Source organism: Macaca nemestrina, chromosome 4 (assembly GCF_043159975.1).
Source record: "Macaca nemestrina isolate mMacNem1 chromosome 4, mMacNem.hap1, whole genome shotgun sequence".
NCBI classification, from domain to species: domain Eukaryota; kingdom Metazoa; phylum Chordata; class Mammalia; order Primates; family Cercopithecidae; genus Macaca; species Macaca nemestrina.
Window position 1 is genome coordinate 1,175,534 of NC_092128.1, and position 25,404 is coordinate 1,200,937.

The 25,404-nt window shown below is 49.9% G+C and overlaps 1 protein-coding gene across 1 annotated transcript in view; it reads left to right on the plus strand.

Annotated features, from left to right (window-relative positions):
* Positions 1-25,404, plus strand: part of PTPRN2 (protein tyrosine phosphatase receptor type N2) — a gene marked incomplete at its 5' end in the record, with an annotated part of 1,004,492 nt that overhangs the window by 387,978 nt on the left and 591,110 nt on the right. Inside the window, 1 exon segment of the mRNA NM_001305920.1 lies at positions 12,391-12,751. Coding sequence (NP_001292849.1) covers positions 12,391-12,751 — 361 coding nt within the window.

Sequence of the window (25,404 nt, forward strand, 5' to 3'; positions counted from 1 at the left end):
GCAAACTATGCATCTGACAAAGGACCAACATCCAGAATCTACAAGGAACTCAATTTAGCAAGAAAAAAAAATAATCCCATTAAAAAGTGGAAAAATGACATGAATAGACATTTCTTTTTTTTTTTTTTTTTTTTTTTGAGACAGAGTCTCGCTGTGTCTCCCAGGCTGGAGAGCAGTGGCGGGATCTCGGCTCACTGCAAGCTCCGCCTCCCGGGTTCACGCCATTCTCCCGCCTCAGCCTCCCAAGTAGCTGGGACTATAGGCACCCGCCACCACGCCCTGCTAGTTTTTTGTATTTTTAGTAGAGACGGGGTTTCACCGTGTTAGCCAGGATAGTCTTGATCTCCTGACCTCGTGATCCACCCGCCTCGGCCAATAGACATTTCTTAAAAGAAGATATTCAGATGGGCAAGAAACATATGAAAAAAATGCTCAACATCACTAATCATCAAGGAAATGCAAATTAAAATCACAATGAGATACCACCGTACTCCTGCAAGAATGACTATTATTAAAAAGTCACAAAACAATACAGTTGGTATGACTGTGGTGAAAAGGGAACACTCATCCACTGCGGGTGGGAATGTAAATTAGTACAACCTCTATGGAAAACAGTATGGAGATTTCATAAAGATCTAAAAGTCTATCTACCATTTGATCCAGCAATCTCGCTACTGAGTATCTATCCAAAGGAAAAGAAATCAATATATCAAAAAGGCACTTGTAGATATATGTTTATTGCAGCACAATTCACAATTGCAAAGATATGGAACCAGTCTAAGTGCCCATTGACCGATGAGTAGATAAAGAAAGAAAATGTAGGCTAGGTGCGGTGGCTCACGCCTGTAATCCCAGCATACTGGGTGGCTGAGGTGGGTGGATCACGGCGTCAAGAGATCAAGACCATCCTGGACAACATGGTGAAACCCTGTCTCTACTAAAAATACAAAAAATTAGCCAGGTGTGGTGGTGGGTGCCTATAGTCCCAGCTACTTGGGAGGCTGAAGCAGGAGAATCACTTGAACCTGGGAGGTGGAGGTTGCAGTGAGCCGAGATTGTGCCACTGCACTCCAGCCTGGCAACAGAGCGAGACTCCATCTAACAAAAAAAAAAAAAAAAAAAAAAAGAAAGAAAGAAAGAAAAGAAAATGTAGTGTATATATATACACCATGGAATACTACTCAGCCATGAGAAAGAATGAAATAATGTCTCTTGCAGCCACTTAGATGGAGCTGGAAGCCATTATTCTAAGTGAAGTAACTCAGGAAAGGAAAATTGATTACCTTATGTTCTTGCTTGTAAGTGGGAGCCAAGCTATGCATATGCAAAGGCAGACAGAGTGATCTAATGGACTTTGGAGACTCAGAAGTAGGAGGATGGCAGGGGAGAGAGATTTTAAAAACCTACATATTGGGTACAATGTGCATTACTTGGATGATGGGTACATTAGGATCTGAGACTTCACCACTATTCAGTTCATTCATGTAACCCAAACCATGCATACCCCAAAAGCTATTGAAATAAAAAAAATGGGCAAAAAGATTTGAATAAACACTTCACCGAAGAGGACAAATGAGTGACAGTTTAGTGTGAAATATTCAGTATCATTCCTCGTTATGGAAATGAAAATTGAAATCACAGTGAAATACCACTACAAACCTGTAAGAATGGCTAAAAAAAAAAAAAAAAAAAAAACTTACCATCCTATATATTGGCAAGGAGGTGGAGAAGCTGGACCTCTCATATGCCAACAGTGGAAACGTAAAACATTCACAACGATTTGGAACACGTCTTGACGGTTTCTTCAAAAGTGAAATGTCTACCTGCCTGTGATCCCTCCATCCCACTTCTGCTCAAGATAAATGAAAGCATGTGTGCATTCAAAGATTTACACACGAATCTTCATTGTCGCTTTCAATCCCACTTCTACTCAAGATAAGTGAAAGCATGTGTGCATTCAAAGATTTACACACGAATCTTCATTGTAGCTTTCAATCCCACTTCTACTCAAGATAAGCGAAAGCATGTGTGTATTCAAATATTTACACGAATCTTCATTGTAACTTTCAGTCCCACTTCTCAAGATAAGTGAAAGCACATGTGCAAAGATTTACACACGGATCTTCATGGTAGCTTTCATAGTAAATGCCCACAATTGAAAAAACCCAAATGTCTATCAGAAAGTGAATGGACAAAGAAATTTTGTTTGATCCACAAAGTGGAATGCTACCCAGTAAGACACTGGAATGAGCTGTTGATGCACGAAACAGCACAGTGAGTCTCATTTCTGTTGACCAAAAGACAAAAGAGGACCTATTGTTATAATTCCAGTTTGGAAAGCTGTAGAAAATGCAAACTGGATTATAAGGGACAGAAAGCTGGTCGGGATTGCCTGGAGCTGTGGACAGGGATGGGAGAGGGCAGTGTCTCCAGGGCACCGGGACGTGTTCAGGGTGATGGACGTGTTCATTGTCATGCCTCCTGTACTGTTTATTGTATGTCAGTTATACTTCAATAGTGCTGCAAAAGGAAAAGACACAAATAACCCCACACAAAAATGTATAAAAACTTTGAACAGATACTTCATAAAAAGATACATAAATGGCCAATGAAGGCATCAAAGGTGCTGAGCATCCTTATTCACAAAACCATAAAGAACGACTACTTCATGTCACTAGATTGGCTAAAATTAAAAAAAAAATCTATAAAACCAACTCTTGATGAGGACACAGAAATTCTCAAATTAGTGGGAATGCAATGCAAGCTGTTATAACCTGTGTTTGGAAGCTGCTTGAAGGCTAAAGATATGTCTGTCCTTGGACTCAGCAGTTCCCTTCTTGATGTCTACCCAAGAGGAGGAACGCCTGTGTTTACAGGAAGGCTGGCCCATGACTACCCCCAGTGGCTTCATCCAGAACAGCCCCAAACTGTCACCACCCAGATGCGGTCAACAAGCCCACCTTCCCCTGTCCCTGTTTCTGGAGGGGGGCCACCATGGGGGAGTGTGTTTGGGGACACAGCTTCCCTCACAGCCCTCTGCTTAGCCATGCCACCTGGAGGAGCAGGTGCGGAGGCACACAGCGATGAGGACCGTGGCCTCCACATATTGGATGCCACATTCATGACGTTCATTTGAGGTTTTTAAGTTTACCCCCTCATGCGATTGTTCTCACGACCTTTGGTGGGAAGCGGAGCTCTGGTGGAAAAGTGGCCCCAGGGCGTGGTGGTCTGCTCCCAGCATACACGGTAGTGTCTGAGGCAGAGCAGGCTGATGCATGCTGGCCACTGTCGTCCTGACTGTCACCCTGGTTTCCTCCCAGACAGTCCTGTCCCTGCCCTCCACTGAACACTCGCAGTGACAGGTGCCACCCCCCTGCACTAGCAGCCCCTCCACGCCCAGACCTGTGCTCCATGCAAGCTGGCCTGCTCGCTATTCCTCTGTTCACTCGGCGTGTTGGGTGTCTGAGACGTGACACACACGCAGAGGCTGGGGAGAAGGGCTGCGTCTTAGCTCTGCCCTCTCCTCGCTGCAGGATCTTCTTTCCTCATATGCAAAATGTGGATAATCGTGTCTGTACCATCGAGTCATTGAGAGAGTTAGAGAAAATCAAGGCATGTAAAGCCGAAAACAGCCTGGTGTAGTGCTCAGTGAATAAGAGCCCCGTGGCGATGCCTGTCCCTCCATCCTCCGGGTGGTTCTGAGTCGGTTGACCTCTAATCCCAGGCCAAGGTGGATGGGATATGGACTGGAACTCGCTGCTTTAATCATGCCCTGTGCTTTTCACTTGCCAGGTAGGAGGCTTTGGGGTGCAGCTTCTGGAAAGGCCAAAATGCAAACAGGAGACAGAAGGAAGAGTGGCAGGTGGGCAGGGTGGGCTGAGAGCAGCGCTGGCCTCACGGCGTCGCGAGTCTTCCGATAATTCCAGACTCGCAGAATGCATCGTCATTAGCAGATATCCAGGCGTCCACATTGGCGCCTCGTGATGCTGTCAACTTGCTACAAATTTGTTGATCCTAAGTTGTTTAGGACTTGCCCTGTTCAACCTCATAGATTTTGTGAACTCTAAAAACTGTGCGGGGTCGTGTTTTTCAATCTGAGAGCTCTATACCTTGGCTGCAGAGACAGCACAGTGTATGCTAGTGTGAGACCCCGCTGCTTCCCTGAATACAAAAATGTTATTTTGTCTTGGAGACAGCGCTGTCAGTAAGAATGACACCACCATTATTTCCCCTCCACATGAGTGGGCCACTTAGAGCCTGAACACTGTTAAACACTGACACTTTCTACTGTGTTAAGACAGAGACAGAGGCAGAGACACGCAGAGACAGAAACAGAGACAGAGACAGAGACACAGAGAGAGACAGAGAAAATAAATGAGCTGCCAGAATCACCTCTCTAAGGCCCGAGACAGAAAGGCACAGTGAAGTCATCCCAACCCCACATTCGTGAGCCGGGGCCGGAGCTGCAGCATTCCCACCTCAGCAGCCAAACCTGGCCGCATCCAGTGCCAGCTCATTAGGAAGCCGGCAAACAGCGCTGCGGCCGTGTGCTTTGTCAGGCCGGCAGCAAGCACGCGTGATCAATGTGCCTGTCAGCACTGCCTGCGGGCGGTGAGACAGGGAGAAAACGTGTGTTATGTGGTCAAAAGATGTCCCGACTTGGGCTTCCTAATTTGTTTTGGACCCTCGGTGCAGGAGAATAGCTGATGAGCATGGGCAGAGACCAGTGCGCACACAGGAGTCTCCTCCACTCAGCGTCTCCCGCCGTGTGGGACTCCCCAGACCTCCTGGCCTTCCTGTCAGCCTGAACTCGTAATTGTGCCGTTGGGACTGGGCTGGGTGGATCTCCAGGGGAGACATGTTTGTCAAAGGAAGAGGCCTGATTTTTAGCTCTGGTACCCCTGACCCCTGTAAAGTTGGGATCGAGGAGAGTCACTTCCTCAACAGTACCACTGTTTGGCAGGTGAGGGGTACAGTGCAGGGCGTGGCTCTATGCACTGCATCAGCTGGCTCCAGGAAGCAGCTCTGATTTCCTCCAGCTGAAGAGAATCACATTCTTCCAAAACCAGGATTGCTTTTCTGAACCTCTGTAATAGTATTCTTTCAATTACGGTTGTTAACATCTGTGACTCAACTCCTATTTCAGTCTGCAAGATGTGTGAGGACAGGGCCACGTCTGAGTTATTCTTCCTTCACGGAAGTCCAGGGCTCGGCACACAGCAGCAGTAGAAGTTTGATGCTGCTGACAGTGGGGGTGACACTGATGGTGGGATGCTGCTGTGGATGGTGAGGTGATGATGGTGCTGCTGCTGCTGATGATGGTGATGGTGGGATGATGATGGTGGGCATGCTGCTGTTGATAGTTGAGGTGACGATGGCAGGGATGATGTTGATGGCAGAAGTGATAATGGTGGGGATGCTGCTGTTGATGGTGGAGATAGTGGAGATGCTGTTGTTGATGGTGGAAGTTGTTGCAGGAAGTCAGGGACCCCAAACAGAGGCACTGGCTGAAGCCGCAGCAGAAGAGCATAAATTGTGAAGATTTCATGGACATTTATCAGTTCCCAAAATGAATACTTTCATAATTTCTTATGCCTGTCTTTACTGAAATCTCTGAACATAAATTGTAAAGATTTCATGGGTATTTATCACTTCCCCAATCAATACTCTCATAATTTTCTATGCCTGTCTTTAATCTCTTAATCCCATCATCTTTGTAAGCTGAGGATGTATGTCACCTCAGGATTGTGTGATGATTGTGTTAACTGTACAAACTGTTTGTAAAACGTGTGTTTGAACAATATGAAATCAGGGCACCCTGAAAAGGAACAGAACAACAGCGATCTTCAGGGAACAAGGGAAGATAACCTTAAGGTCTGACTTCCTGAGGGGTTGGGCAGAATGGAGCCATATTTTTCTTCTTGCAGAAAGCAAGTCAGAGAAATATTGCTGAATTAGTTTCCCAGCAAGGAATAACCCTGGGGAAGGAATGCATTCCCAAGGGTAGGTCTGTGAATGGCCGCTTGGGAGTGTCTGTCTTATGTGGTTGAAGATAAGGGATGAAATACACCCTGGTCTCCTGCAGTGCCCTCAGGCTTACCGGGATTGGGAAATTCCAGCCTGGTGAATTCTAGTCAGACCGGTTGTCTGCTCTTGAACCCTGTTTCCTGTTAAGATGTTTATCAAGACAATGCGTGCCCAGCAGGACATGGAACCTCATCAGTAATTCTAATTTTGCCCTCTGCCTTGCGATCTTTTATTGCCCTCTGAAGCATGTGATCCCTGTGACCTCTCCCTATTCATACACCCCTCCCCTTTTGAAATCGCTAATAAAAGCGTGCTGGTTTTGCGGCTCAGATGGGCATCACGGAAACTGCTAATATGTGATGTCACCCCCGGAGGCCCAGCTGTAAAATTTCTCTTTGTACTCTTTCTCTTTATTTCTCAGACTGGCCAACACTTAGGGAAAATAGAAAAGGACCTACATTGAAATGTTGGGGGCTGGTTCCCTGATAGGAAGTGATGATGGTGAAGATGCTGCTATTGATGGTGGGATGATGCTGATGGTGAGGGTGATGATGGTGGGGATGCTGCTGTGGATGATGGGGTGATGATGATGGTGAAGGTGTTGATGGTGAAGATGCTGTTGTTGATGGGGTGATGATGGTGAAGGTGTTGATGGTGGAGATGCTGTTGTTGATGATGGGGTGATGATGGTGAAGGTGTTGATGGTGGAGATGCTGTTGTTGATGATGGGGTGATGATGGTGAAGGTGTTGATGGTGGAGATGCTGTTGTTGATGATGGGGTGATGATGATGGTGAAGGTGTTGATGGTGGAGATGCTGTTGTTGATGATGGGGTGATGATGATGGTGAAGGTGTTGATGGTGGAGATGCTGTTGTTGATGGTGGAAGATGATGATGGTGGGGATATGCTGCTGTGGATGGTGGGATGATGCTGATGGTGAGGGTGATGATGGTAGGGATGCTGGTGATGATGGTGGAGATAGTGGAGATGCTGTTGTTGATGGCGAAGGTGATGATGGTGAGGATGCTGCTATTGATAGTGGGATGATGCTGATGGTAAGGGTGATGATAGTGGGGATGCTGTTGTTGATGATGGGGTGGTGATGATGGTGAAGGTGTTGATGGTGGAGATGCTGTTGTTGATGGTGGAAGATGATGATGGTGGGGATGCTGCTGTGGATGGTGGGATGATGCTGATGGTGAGGGTGATGATGGTGGTGATGCTGGTGATGATGGTGGAGATAGTGGAGATGCTGTTGTTGATGGTGAAGGTGATGATGGTGAGGATGCTGCTATTGATAGTGGGATGATGCTGATGGTAAGGGTGATGATAGTGGGGATGCTGTTGTTGATGATGGGGTGATGATGGTGAAGGTGTTGATGGTGGAGATGCTGTTGTTGATGGTGGAAGATGATGATGGTGGGGATGCTGCTGTGGATGGTGGGATGATGCTGATGGTGAGGGTGATGATGGTGGGATGTTAGTGATGCTGGTGGAGATAGTGGAGATGCTGTTGTTGATGGTGAAGGTGATGATGGTGAGGATACTGCTATTGATGGTGGGATGATGCTGATGGTGAGGGTGATGATGGTGGGGATGGTGCTGTGGATAGTGAAGATGACGATGGTGGGGATGCTGCTGTGGATGGTGGCATTGACACTAATGGTGATGATGATACTGCTGATGACTGCCATTTGTCAAGTTCCTCCTCTGAATTGTGTGCTGAGCAAGGCACTTTTACCTATACTCTCCCTAATCCTCACAGCAGGTTTTAAAGAAAACAGAATTATTTTTCTAGTTTTGCAGGTGGTGAAAGTGAGGCTTCAAGTTTACACAGTTTACACAGAGCTGACAGGATTGGGCCAGTCTCTCAGTGAGCCTTCTTTCCTGCTGGCTTTTACATTGTGTGGGCGACTGGGTTCTACTTCTCCTCGTATGGAAATGCAGTGGGTTGAAGAATATTCCCAGTAGAATATCATGTCAGCTTAAACATTAGCAGACTTTGGCAGAAGCTCTCCAATGCTTCATACCCACAGCTGGGCTACCCCAGAGATGCTCAGCCGGATTTCTCTTACACATAGTTTGAAGAATTCATACACAGGAATGTCCATCGCATGTATTGGAAATTGGCCCATGTCCATGCCTTTAGGCTGCTAATTTCCAGGTTTGGGCACCTATGGTCTTAAAAATTATTCCACATTGTCTTTGGAAACCTCCCATCATTGGTATGTTGAAGTGAGACTGAAAACATCTTCATAATTGGGCATTTGAAAATGAGTCACAGAATTTTAAACTCAGAGCTGAGAGTGGAAGAAAAAGTCTAATTGGATAGTTCCTCATCAGTTGAGGTATGGATTTCCTGACTGCTTTAAAGAACATGAAGGTATAGGCCAGGCATGGTGGCTCATGCTTGTAATCCCAGCACTTTGGGAGGCCGAGGCGGGAGGATCACTTGAGGTCAGGAGTTAGAGACCAGCTTGACCAACATGGTAAAACCCCGTCTCTACTAAAAATGCAAAAAAATTAGCTGGGCATGGTGATGTGTGCCTTAATCCCAGCTGCTCAGGAGGATGAGGCAGGAGAATCACTTGAACCCAGGAGGTAGAGGTTGCAGTGAGCTGAGATCGCGTCATTGCACTCCAGCATGGGCGACAGAGTAAGACTCCATCTCAAAAAAACAAACAAAATAACAAACAATGAAGGTATAATAAGGTAAAGTAAATAATAGTAATAATAGTAGTAGTCATAGCCATTAACCCTCCTGTGCCAGATACTATTATTATTATCCTTGTTTTACAGATGACCTAAATAAAGTGCTGAAGCACTAAGGTCGTAGCATTGGTGGTAGTTTAAACCCAGGCAGCTCCAGAGCCAGTTCCCTTTCCTTGGGGACCTCAAACCACAAAACAGCCAGTCAGCAGGAGAATACTTTTCTTCACTGCCCATGTTCCCAACTCTCAGGTCGTCTTGGTTATGGGATGGTCACTACCTTGGTGAGGAACACCGCAGCGTCTGCAATCATCTATTGAGTCGCCGGAGTGGCTTGCGAAAACCGATGTTTGCTATTATTTCTACAGGCCCTGTTGTTTATGCTAACTACTGAAATATTCTTTTTCCTCTTCACCTTAATTTGATTCAGAACAGAAACCAAAAATAGATTGTTTATCCAAGTCTACTGCACAGATAACACTCTGCTGTGATTGTGTAATGCACTGAACCTAGTCAGTCCTGCACCTGGAGCCTCCAACTCAACTTTAATTAAAGGCCCTTTGAGTGGAAGCTCCAGGTGACTGCATTCATAGCAATGAGGGGAGAGCCGCTTGCAGGCACATAACAAGGGGTTTGGACACAGATCCCCAGCCCCCAGCACGGTGGCTGACCAGGTGTTCAGAGACAGCCTGTGCAAGAGGGAGTGCAGGCTGAGCTGGAGATTGACACTTACACCCAATTTGTGGGAAATTGCTGGAGGGGCTGTTTGTTGTGGTGGCATTCACTGTCTCTCACTCGCTCGCTCTCGCTCTTTCTCACGCTCTTGCTCGCTCACATATTCTCTTTCTTAAGGGAAGAATAGTTGATTTCAGGTAGTCCTTGGACAAAATTAAACAATTTGGATGATAACTAAAGTCCCATCACTTTAGAAATAATAATTAAAATATCTTAGAGATAATGGCTGGGTGCAGTGGCTCATGACTGTAATCCCAGCACTTTGGGAGGCTGAGGCAGGCCCCTCACTTGAGGTCAGGAGTTCGAGACCAGTCTGGCCAACATGGCAAAACCGCATCTCTACTAAAAATACAAAAATTAGCTGGGCACAGTGCCACACGCCTATAATCCCAGCTACTCGGGCGGCTGAAGCAGGAGAACCGTTTGAACCCCGGAGGTGGAGGTTGCCGTGGCTGAGATGTGCCCCTGCACTCCAACCCGGGCAACAGTGAGAGACTCCATCTCAAAAGAAAAAAAAAAATCTTAGAGATAATGTCCGATTTCCTTTTTTGACAGAAGAAAATTGAGTCTCTAGGGGTCAAGTGATTTACCCAAGTTCATATATGAGAACTGAAATTAGAACCTGATTCAAACTGGCCGGGCGCGGTGGCTCATGCCTGTAATCCCAGCACTTTGGGAGGCTGAGGCAGGTGGATCACTTGAGGCTAAGAGTTCGAGACCAGCCTGGCTAACATGGTGAAACCCCATTTCTACTAAAACATACACACACGCAAAAATAGCCAGGTATAGTGTTGTGTTCCTGTGGTCCCAGCTACTTGGGAGGCAGAGGCATATGAGAATTGCATGAACTCAGGAGGCAGAGGTTGCAGTGAGCTGAGATTGCACCACTTCACTCTAGCCTGGGTGAAAGAGGGAGACTCTGTCTCAAAAAACAAACAAAAAAAACACACCATAAAAAAAACAAACAAAAAAACCCAACCTGTATCAACCCATTTCCCAACTCCCAGGTTGCTATTGAAAAATCTAACCCAGAGAATGAACCCAAATATTTTCAGAAATAGCCAGACTCAGGAGTCAGATCCCCTTACCTTACTGCCAGCGATGGCTGCACACCTGTAGCTAGATGCTGAGGTGTCCACCTGCACTGACACGACATTGATCATGTGCCCCAAGGAGGTGCAAGTAGAAAATATGAATGGATAGGATTTAAACTGTGTTGCCCACACACCCATGCGTGCCCCCACGGAGCTCAGCGTGTGTGTCCAGGACTCGAAAGTCTCTAAGCTGGAAATTATTCATACTCAGCTTGTCCATGACATTTTGATGAAGCCTAAGTCCGAGGTAGAATATGGGAACTTTTCACATTTTTACAGCTGCCCTAGAGGTGAGGATAGCTGGGCCTTGGTTTGTCTAGTGACACAAAGTGTGATGAGGACATGTCCTCTTGGGGAGTTTTACTAAATGAGTGAGGAGAAAATATAGACAGAAATCTAATGAAAGACTGTTAGCCAGGCCAGGGCATTGATTAGTAAACGATGTGATAGGTAATTATCGAACAAGACATGCTGGCATCTTCCCTGCTGCAGAACATTGCAGTTACAAGAGCAGGTGGCAAACATGTTTCAAGTCATCAGTAAAGAAGTTGGAATGAAGGCCTCCAGACAAGGCACTTGAGGCCTCTGCTGAGGGTTGCTGAAAGAGAGATTCAGGTATTGGGGAGCAGCTTTTCGGGGTTAAAGACCAGTGCAGGCATAAAATATGAACAGACGTTTCTACAGAGAAGAGGTAGGAGTGGTCAATAAGGGCATGCCAAGAGGCAGCATCATTAGCCACCAGGGAGGCCTGCCGAGCCTCACGAACGTGCCTGGGAGCGGCTCCTCTCGTTGCTGTGAAAGCAGTAACCCCGAGCTGCCGTGCAAAGGACCATTAGTTAAAGCTGAGTTGGAGGCTCCAGGTGCAGGGCATACTCGGCTTAGCACATTATGCAAATGACACAGCGCGGTATTGCTTTCCAGCCGCTAGGATGACCATAATAAAAACAGAAGGACAGTACAAAGTGTTGGCAAGGATGCAGAGGAACTGGGATCTGCATCCATTACTGGTGAGCTTTTTCGTGGTGCTGCTGTGCTGGAAAACAGCTTGGGAGTTCCTCTATCAGTTAAATGTCGAGTTACCACGTAACATCCTCAAATAAACCCAAGAGAATTGAAAACACATTTATACAAAGACTCATAAACGAATACTCAGAGCAGCATTATTCAAAATAGCCAAAAGGTAGAAAAAAGCAAATGTCCATGAACTGATTGATGAATTTTTAAAATGTGGGATATACATGCAGTGGGATAGTACTCGCCTCAAAGAGGAAGGACATCCGGGCCCGTGCCCCGGCATCGGCATGGGTGCACCTGAGGACATTACGCTGAGGGAAACAAGCCAGGCACAGATGCCACACGTGGTGTGATTCCATTTACACGAAACGTCCAGAAGAGACTCATCCGTAGAGACCGAAAGCGAATGAGCAGTGTCGGGGTGGGAGGGAGGAATGGGGACGCTGCAAAGTCGCTTTTCAGGTGATGTGGATGTTCTGGACTTAGTAGTGATGTTTCACAACTCTGTGAATACACTAAAAACTGCTGATGTGAGTGAATTATCTCCATGAAGCTGTCATTAAAAATAACGCAGGAACAAATATGAAATAGGGACCTGAGTTGGTCAGAGTGAAAATGAGAGTCCTGTTTTGGCTTTACATTTCAGAGATGTCCAGGCTGTGTAGGACCTTGAAACCTGAGACCAAAGGGCATCTTGGTACCCCCAGGGCTGTTTAGGACCTTGAAAACTGAGACTGAAGGGCATCTTGGTGCCCCCGGCTAACGATGGAAATGCGACTCTTGCTCTGTTTTGCTCTCCTGCCCCTCCAGGGTGACGACCGCTTCTCCAAGAGCATCCTGACCTATGTGGCCCACACGTCTGTGCTGACCTACCCTCCCGGGCCCCAGGCCCAGCTCCCCGAGGACCTCCTGCCGCGGACCCTCAGCCAGCTCCAGCCAGACGAGCTCAGCCCTAAGGTGGACAGCAGTGTGGAGAGACACCATCTGATGGCAGCCCTCGGTGCCTATGCTGCCCAGAGGCCCCCAGCTCCCCCTGGGAAGGGCAGCCTGGAGCCGCAGTACCTTCTGCGCGCCCCGTCCAGAATGCCCAGGCCCTTGTTGTCGCCAGCCGTCCCCCAGAAGTGGCCTTCACCTCTGGGAGATCCTGAAGACCCCCCCAGCACAGGGGAAGGTGAGCCAGCCTGCTTGGTGTTTCTTGTTTGCTGACTGTCCTCTGTCCGGCCCCTCCTAGTGACAGACGCACTACATTCTCCCCACACGTGGGGTCTGCACACCGCACTCCCCCTGAGGGGAGTGGGGCACGATGTGGGGAAGGGTCCCTTCTGCCCTCATACCCTCTCTGTGCTGGGAAGGAGTATGTGGTCATTTCAAGACCTGGGAATGCAGTGGTCGGCGAGAGGCAGGAGGTGATCCTGAGGGTGGGACAGAGAAGGCGCTGCTGAGGGTGTGAGGACAGTGAACACAGCAGCCGGTGGGAGGGTGAGGTGATCCTGAGGGTGTGAGGACAGTGAACGCGGCGGCCGGGGGGAGGAGGAGGTGATCCTGAGGGTGTGAGGACAGTGAACGCGGCGGCCGGGGGGAGGAGGGGGTGATCCTGAGGGTGTGAGGACAGTGAACGCGGCGGCGGGGGGGAGGAGGGGGTGATCCTGAGGGTGTGAGGACAGTGAACGCGGCAGCCGGGGGGAGGAGGAGATGATCCTGAGGGTCTAGGGACGATGAAGGCAGCAGCTGGTGGGAGGGGGAGTTGCTCCTGAGGGTTTGGGGACAGTGTGTGTTCCCTTCTCACTTCTCGTTCATCCCTTCCCCAGATTTTACGATTTCACAATTTTACTGCTGAAGCTGATGGATGGGGCGGGAAACATGGCTTGCAGGATGGGTCTGGCCCACAGCTTTTGTCGTCCTGTTATGGAAAATTGAATACGTTAAGTCCAGTGTCCTTTGTCGCTGAACTCACCCCTCCTGTGGCCCAGCATGTGGTCCTGGCCCATATTTATGGCAGTTTGCCGCGTCTTCCGAAGCCCCATCTGGATTTCGTGCTGCTCACCATGGGCTGGGTGAACAGTGTCGGCCTCGAGATGACCGCTGTGCCAAGAACGTGGCTTCCGGTGTCGCTACCTGAGTTAACCCACCTCAGGGCGGGCCCGGGGAGAAGGGCGTTTGCGGGTTCCTGTGGCTCTGTGATATGGAGAAGGTTCTGACCCATTTATTTCCCAACACCTTTTTCCCAAGACCATCCTGCACTGGATTGTGATAAAATATGACTTCCCCTTTGGAGGTAACAAACACTAAAATCAAGTAGATAACGGTTTTCACAAACATTGCCTGAGCGTCGCGTTATGTGAGCGCTCCATGCTCCCTAAGTGAAGGCTGAATGGGAACCTGAGAGCGAGCGTCAGCTTCTCCGCCGTCTGCAGCCGGAGGCTCTCCTGCCCTCGCTCTTTCTTTGTTCGTGCAGCCGTTATGGCAGATTTTAAATAGAAGGAATGTGAAGTTGCAATTAGAGGGAAGGACGTGTGACCATTACCAGTGCTTTCTCCTTGTTCCTGTCTTGGAGGAGAAGGACGGCGGAGGAGGCCAATGCCGCACTTGAGTGAGCGCTGCTGGAGCATTCATGGTGCTGTTTGCCACGGGAGCTGCCCGCCTGGAGTGGCCACTTTCCCTCCAGCACCTCTCCCTTTGGGGCCACGTCTCCTCTGTTCTAAGTCATGCTCTATTCCAAGAAACCCCTTTCCTTGATGGTCCTCCCTCCTGTGCTCCCTGTGGGTACTAGACACCATCGAGGGTCTTCACTGCCTCCTGTGCTCTCTGTGTACTAGACACCATCGAGGGTCTTCACTCCCCCCTGTGCTCTCTGTGTACTAGACACCATCGAGGGTCTTCACTGCCTCCTGTGCTCCCTGTGTACTAGACACCATCGAGGGTCTTCACCGCCTCCTGTGTGTACTAGACACCATCGAGGGTCTTCACGGCCTCCTGCGCTTTCGTGGGTACTGGACGCTATCAGGGGGTCTTCACTGCCTCCTGTGTGTACTAGACACCATCGAGGGTCTTCACGGCCTCCTGTGCTCCCTGTGTACTAGACACCATCGAGGGTCTTCACCGCCTCCTGTGTGTACTAGACACCATCGAGGGTCTTCACGGCCTCCTGTGTGTACTAGACACCATCGAGGGTCTTCACCGCCTCCTGTGTGTACTAGACACCATCGAGGGTCTTCACTCCCCCCTGTGCTCTCTGTGTACTAGACACCATCGAGGGTCTTCACTGCCTCCTGTGGGTACTAGACACCATCGAGGGTCTTCACTCCCCCCTGTGCTCTCTGTGTACTAGACACCATCGAGGGTCTTCACTGCCTCCTGTGGGTACTAGACACCATCGAGGGTCTTCACTGCCTCCTGTGGGTACTAGACACCATCGAGGGTCTTCACTGCCTCCTGTGCTCCCTGTGTACTAGACACCATCGAGGGTCTTCACTGCCTCCTGTGGGTACTAGACACCATCGAGGGTCTTCACTGCCTCCTGCGCTTTCGTGGGAACTGGACGCTATCAGGGGGTCTTCACTGCCTCCTGTGGGTACTAGACACCATCGAGGGTCTTCACGGCCTCCTGTGGGTACTAGACACCATCGAGGGTCTTCACTGCCTCCTGTGGGTACTAGACACCATCGAGGGTCTTCACTCCCCCCTGTGCTCTCTGTGTACTAGACACCATCGAGGGTCTTCACTGCCTCCTGTGTGTACTAGACACCATCGAGGGTCTTCACTGCCTCCTGTGTGTACTAGACACCATCGAGGGTCTTCACTGCCTCCTGTGTGTACTAGACACCATCGAGGGTCTTCACGGCCTCCTGTGTGTACTAGACACCATCGAGGGTCTTCACTGCCTCCTGTGTGTACTAGACACCATCGAGGGTCTTCACCGCCTCCTGTGTGTACTAGACACCATCGAGGGTCTTCACTCCCCCCTGTGCTCTCTGTGTACTAGACACCATCGAGGGTCTTCACCGCCTCCTGTGTGTACTAGACACCATCGAGGGTCTTCACCGCCTCCTGTGTGTACTAGACACCATCGAGGGTCTTCACCGCCTCCTGTGTGTACTAGACACCATCGAGGGTCTTCACTCCCCCCTGTGCTCTCTGTGTACTAGACACCATCGAGGGTCTTCACCGCCTCCTGTGCTCTCTGTGTACTAGACACCATCGAGGGTCTTCACTGCCTCCTGTGCTCTCTGTGTACTAGACACCATCGAGGGTCTTCACCGCCTCCTGTGTGTACTAGACACCATCGAGGGTCTTCACCGCCTCCTGTGTGTACTAGACACCATCGAGGGTCTTCACCGCCTCCTGTGTGTACTAGACACCATCGAGGGTCTTCACTCCCTCCTGTGCTCTCTGTGTACTAGACACCATCGAGGGTCTTCACCGCCTCCTGTGTGTACTAGACACCATCGAGGGTCTTCACCGCCTCCTGTGTGTACTAGACACCATCGAGGGTCTTCACTCCCTCCTGTGCTCTCTGTGTACTAGACACCATCGAGGGTCTTCACCGCCTCCTGTGCTCCCTGTGTACTAGACACCATCAGGGGTCTTCACTCCCCCCTGTGCTCTCTGTGTACTAGACACCATCGAGGGTCTTCACTGCCTCCTGTGCTCCCTGTGTACTAGACACCATCGAGGGTCTTCACCGCCTCCTGTGTGTACTAGACACCATCGAGGGTCTTCACTCCCTCCTGTGCTCTCTGTGTACTAGACACCATCGAGGGTCTTCACTGCCTCCTGTGTGTACTAGACACCATCGAGGGTCTTCACTCCCTCCTGTGCTCTCTGTGTACTAGACACCATCGAGGGTCTTCACCGCCTCCTGTGCTCCCTGTGTACTAGACACCATCAGGGGTCTTCACTCCCCCCTGTGCTCTCTGTGTACTAGACACCATCGAGGGTCTTCACTGCCTCCTGTGTGTACTAGACACCATCGAGGGTCTTCACCGCCTCCTGTGTGTACTAGACACCATCGAGGGTCTTCACCGCCTCCTGTGTGTACTAGACACCATCGAGGGTCTTCACCGCCTCCTGTGTGTACTAGACACCATCGAGGGTCTTCACTCCCTCCTGTGCTCTCTGTGTACTAGACACCATCGAGGGTCTTCACCGCCTCCTGTGTGTACTAGACACCATCGAGGGTCTTCACCGCCTCCTGTGTGTACTAGACACCATCGAGGGTCTTCACTCCCTCCTGTGCTCTCTGTGTACTAGACACCATCGAGGGTCTTCACCGCCTCCTGTGCTCCCTGTGTACTAGACACCATCAGGGGTCTTCACGGCCTCCTGTGTGTACTAGACACCATCGAGGGTCTTCACCGCCTCCTGTGTGTACTAGACACCATCGAGGGTCTTCACCGCCTCCTGTGTGTACTAGACACCATCGAGGGTCTTCACGGCCTCCTGTGTGTACTAGACACCATCGAGGGTCTTCACGGCCTCCTGTGTGTACTAGACACCATCAGGGGTCTTCACGGCCTCCTGTGTGTACTAGACACCATCGAGGGTCTTCACCGCCTCCTGTGTGTACTAGACACCATCAGGGGTCTTCACGGCCTCCTGTGTGTAATAGACACCATCGAGGGTCTTCACCGCCTCCTGTGTGTACTAGACACCATCGAGGGTCTTCACGGCCTCCTGTGGGTACTAGACACCATCGAGGGTCTTCACGGCCTCCTGTGTGTACTAGACACCATCGAGGGTCTTCACGGCCTCCTGTGTGTACTAGACACCATCGAGGGTCTTCACGGCCTCCTGTGCTCTCTGTGTACTAGACACCATCGAGGGTCTTCACGGCCTCCTGCGCTTTCGTGGGTACTGGACGCTATCAGGGGGTCTTCACTGCCTCCTGTGTGTACTAGACACCATCGAGGGTCTTCACCGCCTCCTGCGCTTTCGTGGGTACTGGACGCTATCAGGGGGTCTTCACTGCCTCCTGTGTGTACTAGACACCATCGAGGGTCTTCACCGCCTCCTGCGCTTTCGTGGGTACTGGACGCTATCAGGGGGTCTTCACTGCCTCCTGTGTGTACTAGACACCATCGAGGGTCTTCACCGCCTCCTGCGCTTTCGTGGGTACTGGACGCTATCAGGGGGTCTTCACTGCCTCCTGTGTGTACTAGACACCATCGAGGGTCTTCACGGCCTCCTGCGCTTTCGTGGGTACTGGACGCTATCAGGGGGTCTTCACTGCCTCCTGTGTGTACTAGACACCATCGAGGGTCTTCACTGCCTCCTGTGCTCTCTGTGTACTAGACACCATCGAGGGTCTTCACGGCCTCCTGCGCTTTCGTGGGTACTGGACGCTATCAGGGGGTCTTCACTGCCTCCTGTGTGTACTAGACACCATCGAGGGTCTTCACCGCCTCCTGCGCTTTCGTGGGTACTGGACGCTATCAGGGGGTCTTCACTGCCTCCTGTGTGTACTAGACACCATCGAGGGTCTTCACCGCCTCCTGCGCTTTCGTGGGTACTGGACGCTATCAGGGGGTCTTCACTGCCTCCTGTGTGTACTAGACACCATCGAGGGTCTTCACGGCCTCCTGCGCTTTCGTGGGTACTGGACGCTATCAGGGGGTCTTCACTGCCTCCTGTGTGTACTAGACACCATCGAGGGTCTTCACCGCCTCCTGCGCTTTCGTGGGTACTGGACGCTATCAGGGGGTCTTCACTGCCTCCTGTGTGTACTAGACACCATCGAGGGTCTTCACCGCCTCCTGCGCTTTCGTGGGTACTGGACGCTATCAGGGGGTCTTCACTGCCTCCTGTGTGTACTAGACACCATCGAGGGTCTTCACGGCCTCCTGCGCTTTCGTGGGTACTGGACGCTATCAGGGGGTCTTCACTGCCTCCTGTGTGTACTAGACACCATCGAGGGTCTTCACGGCCTCCTGCGCTTTCGTGGGTACTGGACGCTATCAGGGGGTCTTCACTGCCTCCTGTGTGTACTAGACACCATCGAGGGTCTTCACCGCCTCCTGCGCTTTCGTGGGTACTGGACGCTATCAGGGGGTCTTCACTGCCTCCTGTGTGTACTAGACACCATCGAGGGTCTTCACGGCCTCCTGCGCTTTCGTGGGTACTGGACGCTATCAGGGGGTCTTCACTGCCTCCTGTGTGTACTAGACACCATCGAGGGTCTTCACCGCCTCCTGCGCTTTCGTGGGTACTGGACGCTATCAGGGGGTCTTCACTGCCTCCTGTGTGTACTAGACACCATCGAGGGTCTTCACGGCCTCCTGCGCTTTCGTGGGTACTGGACGCTATCAGGGGGTCTTCACTGCCTCCTGTGTGTACTAGACACCATCGAGGGTCTTCACCGCCTCCTGCGCTTTCGTGGGTACTGGACGCTATCAGGGGGTCTTCACTGCCTCCTGTGTGTACTAGACACCATCGAGGGTCTTCACGGCCTCCTGCGCTTTCGTGGGTACTGGACGCTATCAGGGGGTCTTCACTGCCTCCTGTGGGTACTAGACACCATCGAGGGTCTTCACCGCCTCCTGCGCTTTCGTGGGTACTGGACGCTATCAGGGGGTCTTCACTGCCTCCTGTGTGTACTAGACACCATCGAGGGTCTTCACGGCCTCCTGCGCTTTCGTGGGTACTGGACGCTATCAGGGGGTCTTCACTGCCTCCTGTGTGTACTAGACACCATCGAGGGTCTTCACCGCCTCCTGCGCTTTCGTGGGTACTGGACGCTATCAGGGGGTCTTCACTGCCTCCTGTGTGTACTAGACACCATCGAGGGTCTTCACGGCCTCCTGCGCTTTCGTGGGTACTGGACGCTATCAGGGGGTCTTCACTGCCTCCTGTGGGTACTAGACACCAAGGGGGTCTTCACCGCCTCCTGTGCCCTCGTGGGAACTGGACGCTATCAGGGGGTCTTCACTTGTGGCCTTGGGTCCCGTGTAGCTGCCGAGCTTCCCGTTCTCCTCCAGCTCAGTGTGGCCTCAGCCCTTGGCCACACGGCTGAGGTCACCTTCAGCTTCTCGTCTCAGCCTTCCGTGGCCCTCCCCGGTGCCGGCTGCCCCTCCACCTGCATTCTTCCGCCTCTGTGCTCCTTCTAGTGGGGTCACGTTGGGTCGTCCTCTTGCTTCTCTAACGTCCCTTGTCTCTATCCTATCCCATCTCCCACAACTTAAAAAACCCCATTCACCTCTGTCCTCATTACTGGGAACAGAAAGCAGTAAACATCCTCACCCCCATCAAAGGGAGGGAAACCCAGCTGGAGAGCCCGGTGTGGGTGAGCTCGCAGAGAGAATAGGGCGTGCTGCGGCTCCGCGCGCCCTTCCAACGCGCGCTCCTGCTCTGCGCGCATTTCCTATGCATCCAGGGAGCTTCGCCTCTCTGCCTTGGCACCTTCTCCTTCCTCCCACACCCCAGGGTGTGGATCTTCGGAAAAAGCGTCCTGAACGTGCTCTCTCCACTCTCCCGTGATCCCTCCGATTTACACAATGTGCCTGGCATTCTTCCTGAGCTACCCTGCAATGCTGGTGCTCTTCTGATTGGTGATCACTGTCTTCCTAATCGCACTGTGTGCTTTACAAAAGCGTCATGTAAAACGGCAAATATGAAATATGCAGAGAAAATTGAGAACCCCATACAGGCATCACCTATGAAATACACAGAGAATATTGAGAACCCTGTACAGGCATCACCTATGAAATACACAGAGAATATTGAGAACCCTGTACAGGCATCACCTATGAAATACACAGAGAATATTGAGAACCCCATACAGGCATCTCCTATGAAACAGAGAATATTGAGAACCCCATACAGGCATCACCTGTCTGCCACAAATGGTGACTCTCAGGCTTTCCTGATACTCCTCTGCACCCACTACAGCCCCCTGCTCTGCCCTGGGATGATTCGAAAGCAAATCCAGACATGGAATGATGTCTCAAGATGAGAGGCCCTAGCTAGTTAGACATTCTCAACACAAAGAGCAACTGCACCCAAGCAGGAAGGGAGGACCCTGCGATGATGCCAGGGAGCAGAAAACTTCTTTACAGGTCAGAGAGCAGGGCCACCCTCCTGCCGCACGGTCGGGTCCACCATGAGACCCTGGCTGTTCAGTCTTCAGAGAGTGAGAGGGAGGACCCACGCGTACCTGCTCCCAAAGAAGCAGTCAGTCAACGAGGCCGCAGGCCGCACACATGCGACAAAAGTTCACCTGGTAAAAGCTTTAAAAAGAGACCCTCTTCCATCACTTATTCATAATTCACATCCGGTCTGCTTCCAAAGAGCTTTAAAGCAGGTTCAATCGAAGGCCTATCTAAGGTGGGGTGACGGGGAGGACAGCAGGTGACGTGCAGTGGCCGGTGAAGGAATTTGGGGCTCATCCAGTTCAGCATCTCCAGTTTCCCCGCTTGACACCTGACAGTCATGGACCTCGTTGCTGTCTCCATAGTTTGCCTTTTCCTGAATGTTCTGGGGTTGGAACGGTACAATATGTGGCCTTTTCACAGTCACATGCCTTCAAGATTCCCCCGTCTTTTCATGGCTCATTTCTCTTTAGTGCTGAATAATACTGTATTATTACATTATAATCCATAACATCCCATTGTATAGATGGGCCACAATTTATTCGCCTACTGAGGAACAGCTTAGTTGCTTCCATGTTTTGGCGATTATTCATAAAGCTGCCATCAGCACCCTCATGCAGGTTTTTGTATGGGTGTAAGTCTTCAGCTTCTACTGGTAAGTACCAAGGAGCGTAATCTCTGGATCACATAGTAAGAGAACGTTTGGTTTTGGAGGCAGCCACCAAACTGTGTTCCCCAGTGGCTGTGGCATTCTGCGTTCTGCGTGTCACCAGCAGTGAACGAGCTGCTGTTGCTCCACATCCTCGCCTGCACGGGATGTTGTCGGTGTTCTGGGTTCTGGCTGTTCTGAGAGGTGTGTGGTGGTGTCTCGTTGTCATTTACATTCACATTTCCCTGATGATGGAGGAAGCAGAGCATCTCCACATGCTTGTTTTCCTCTGTGTGTCTTCTTTGGTGAGGTGTCTGTGGTGGTGTCTGGGCCATGTTTTAGTTAGGCTGTTTGTTTCCTTACTGTTGAGTTTGTAAAGTTCTTGAGTATGTTAGATATTGGTCCTTTATCAGATATCAGATACATCTTCTGTAAACGTTTTCTCCCAGTCTGTGGCTTGTCTTTTCATTCTCTTGAGAGCGTCTTTTGCAGAGCATTAGTTTTTATTTTAATGAAGTCCGACTTACCAATTATTTTATTCATGGATTTTGCCTGTGGTGTTGGATTTTAAAAAGTCATCACCAAACCCAAGGTCATCTAGAGTTTCTCCTCTCTTACCTTTAAGGAGTTTTATGGTTTTTCATTTTGTAATGAGTTCTGTGATCCATTCTGAGTTAGTTGTGAAGGGTGTAAGGTCTGCATCTGGAATTGTTTCTGTGCGTGTGTACGTCCAGTTGTCCAGCACCATTTGTTAAGAGGTGATCCTTTCTCCATAGCATCAACTTTGCTTCTTTTCAAAGCTCAGCTGACCTCATGTCTGTGGACCCATGTCTGTGCTCTCTGTTCTGTTTCACTGATCTGTTTGTCTGTGTCACCAACCCCACCCTGCCTGGATTCCTGTGGAGTTGGAGGGAGTCATAATGATGGGTGTAGTGAGTCTCAACGACAGGTGTAGTGCATCCTAACGATGGGTGGTGTTGTCCTCCACCTTTGTTCTTCTTCAGTATTGTGTTGGCTGTTCTGGGTCACTCGCCTCTCCATGTAAACTTTGGAATAAATTTGCTTGTATCCAAAAAATGACTTGCTGGGATTTTGACTGTGATTTCATTAAATGCATAGATCAAGTTGGAGGACTGACATGCTGACAATATTGAGTCTTTGGGAGCCAGTCGTAATCCTGAAAGATACAGTCCTGAATGCCATAATTCTGAATGTTAAGATCCTGAAATATCAAAATCCCTAAGGTCCCTAAAAGCCCGAAAATCACAGTCTCAAAATATCAAAATCCCAAAAATGTAATTCTGGAAAAAATTGTTTAAAAGACATTTATTTACATTTTTAAAAGGGAATTTATTTGCAAAACATATAAAATCATGACAAAACACTTCACAGGCCATTTTGCACAATAAAATAAGCGATAATAACATTCGTATTTTTGCAGGCACGAGCCCTCAGATATCTTGACGACAGTTGCGTGGGCATAGCGGTTATGAGCAGATGAACCGTGTTCGTGAAGACGTAGGTCAGGAAGGGAGATGTATAAAAGCGACACTCTGCTTGGTAATTGTGTGCACCCAGGTGTATGACTGCAGGCGTCTGAAATACCCTGATGAACAGCCTAAGTCTTTTGACGAGATCAGTCAAAAACCCTGATGGGTCACCGCTGCATAAACAGTCGAAGAGCTGAGTCTCAAGAAATTGTATCTTTCACAAATGAAGATGTACGAAAAGGACATTCTTCATTTGTTGAGGAAGTTGCAGTGTTTTTACGATGAGAACCAGGGAAGCTGATGGTGTAACTCTCAGTCTGAGGACCCAGGGACGGCTGGTGTGAGTCCTGGAGTCTGAAGGCTGGCAAACCTGGTGCTCTGATGTCCAGGGCAGCGGAAGGAAAGTCTGCCCCAGTGCTCAGAGGGAGCCTAATTCACCCTCCGTGTTTGTTCTCTCTGGGCCCCAGCTGTTTGGATGGTGCCTGCCCACCAACACTGAGGCAGACCTTCCCCCAGCCCACTCAGACTCCACCCTATCTCCCTGGAGATACCTCCCAGAAACACCCAAAATGAAGCTTTACTGGATTTCTAGGTGTTCCTTAACCCAGTCAAGTTGACACTTAAAACTAAGTCCACAGTTTCAACTCCTTATCAACTTAGCACACAACTCCTTAAATTATGCTTAATTTCCAAATAAAGACAATAACAAGGTAACAGCTCCACCCAGCAGGTTGCAGCTCTTCTGTGATTATCATTTAGGGATTTTAAACATTAGCAACATTAGACTTTTGAGGTTTAGACTCTGTTTAGAGATTTTGATATTCAGAGATTTGGGGATTTCACTATTTGGGATTATGGCAATTGGGACGGTTTCTTTTGAGATTATGATCCAAACCTGTGTCTTGCTAGCCATGAGCATGCAATATTTATACACTGTTTCTCCATTTCTTTACTTCTGCTTTCTTTCATCAGTCCTGTAATTTTTTTTTCAAGTAAATACAGTACTTGTGTAATGCCATTCTTTCAGCTCAAGACTCTGATGACAGTGAAAGCATTTTGAAAATCACTTTGGGACATGCATCAGACACCGTTTTCTAAATGAACCAATAACAAATAATGTGTGGGGTGTCCACTGTTGTAATCCTTGCTCACTGATCAAACACCATCCACACTGAACAGGAAACAACACCGGTAACCAACCTGTTAGAATGCTTTCTTTCATCATCTTGGTTCTGCGCCCTCCAGAGCCTGAATGGGAATTACAAGACCCTAATTCGCATCATGACGGCTGACTTTTGGTTCTGAATTTCACATTGCAGCCTCTTCCCAACAAACCTGGTATTTCTTCTATTCAGGCGTCTTATTATACTCTCACTTGTATGGCCAAGGTAATTACGGGTCTCCACCCAGCCAGCCGCTGTTCTAAGGTGGGGCCCGTGGCGTTCATTTGGGAAGTGACTGGGAAACTCACGTGGAAGCTGGAAGAACTTGTTTCTGTCGCCGGCCATGCAACTCTCCAGCCATGCAAGCTTCGCGTGGTTATGCCTGAGTTCACTCATTCATTCAGAAAGCTCTTGTGAAGTCCCAGCCAATCACTCGGGCTCCTGATTCTCCCGAGTTCACTCATTCATTCAGAAAGCTCTTGTGAAGTCCCAGCCAATCACTCGGGCTCCTGATTCTCTCGAGTTCACTCATTCATTCGGAAAGCACTTGCGAAGTCCTGGCCAATCACACGGGCTCCTGGTCCTCTCCCCTCATCCAAGATAAGCGTGTTCTGGTCCTCTTCTCCTTCGAGCCTCCCGTGAGCCTGAGGTCCTGCGTTGGCCGGTATGGTGCCCACTTCCCTGTCGTGTTGGTGGTGGGAATCCCAGACTGAAAACCCTCACCAAGAAGGGCGTGTGCCCCGCAGCCCAGTCTCAGGAGGGCACTGAACCAAAGCTTTGACTTTTCACGGTGACAGCAGTAGATGATAATACAGAAAACACGAGGCCAATGCTTCCGTCACTCTGGAGAAAATATGCCCACACTTTTGGGGTCATTTTCACTTGAAAGGAAGCACCTGCTGCCTTTTCATTTTTAAGAAATTCATTCATATTTGAATGCAGGCCAGTGCCGCTTGATATTCTAAACCCAAGCATGCCTCTTGGCTTAAAAAAAAAATTAGAAGAGAATTGGCCACCTAATCACTGGCACACAGAGGCGCCTCTCAGGCTGCTCCAGGAGGAAGCCACTGATAAATTCTTAATCTCAGATCCATGCCCCTGGCTGCAGTTCACGAGCACCCTCCAAAGCAGGAGGAGAAAGCACCTATGTTATCAAAGCGCCTCTCATCCCAGCGAAACAGTCCCGTGCTCCGTGTGCACTGCCTGAGGCTTTTCTTCCTGCGCATCAGCACACCATAGAGGCAGCAGCAGCGCAGTCTCTCCCAGGGGTGCTGGTGGGGGAGGGGTCACGCTGTGGCTTATATAGCCGAAGTAGGGATCCTCTCACTGCCCCTTGAGGACACACCCACTGCTCAGCAGCCCTGACGCGGATGCACCCAGTGCGGGGTGGCAGCGGCCGTGTGTGGCTGGCAGCCCCGGACCCGTGTGTGGCTGGCAGC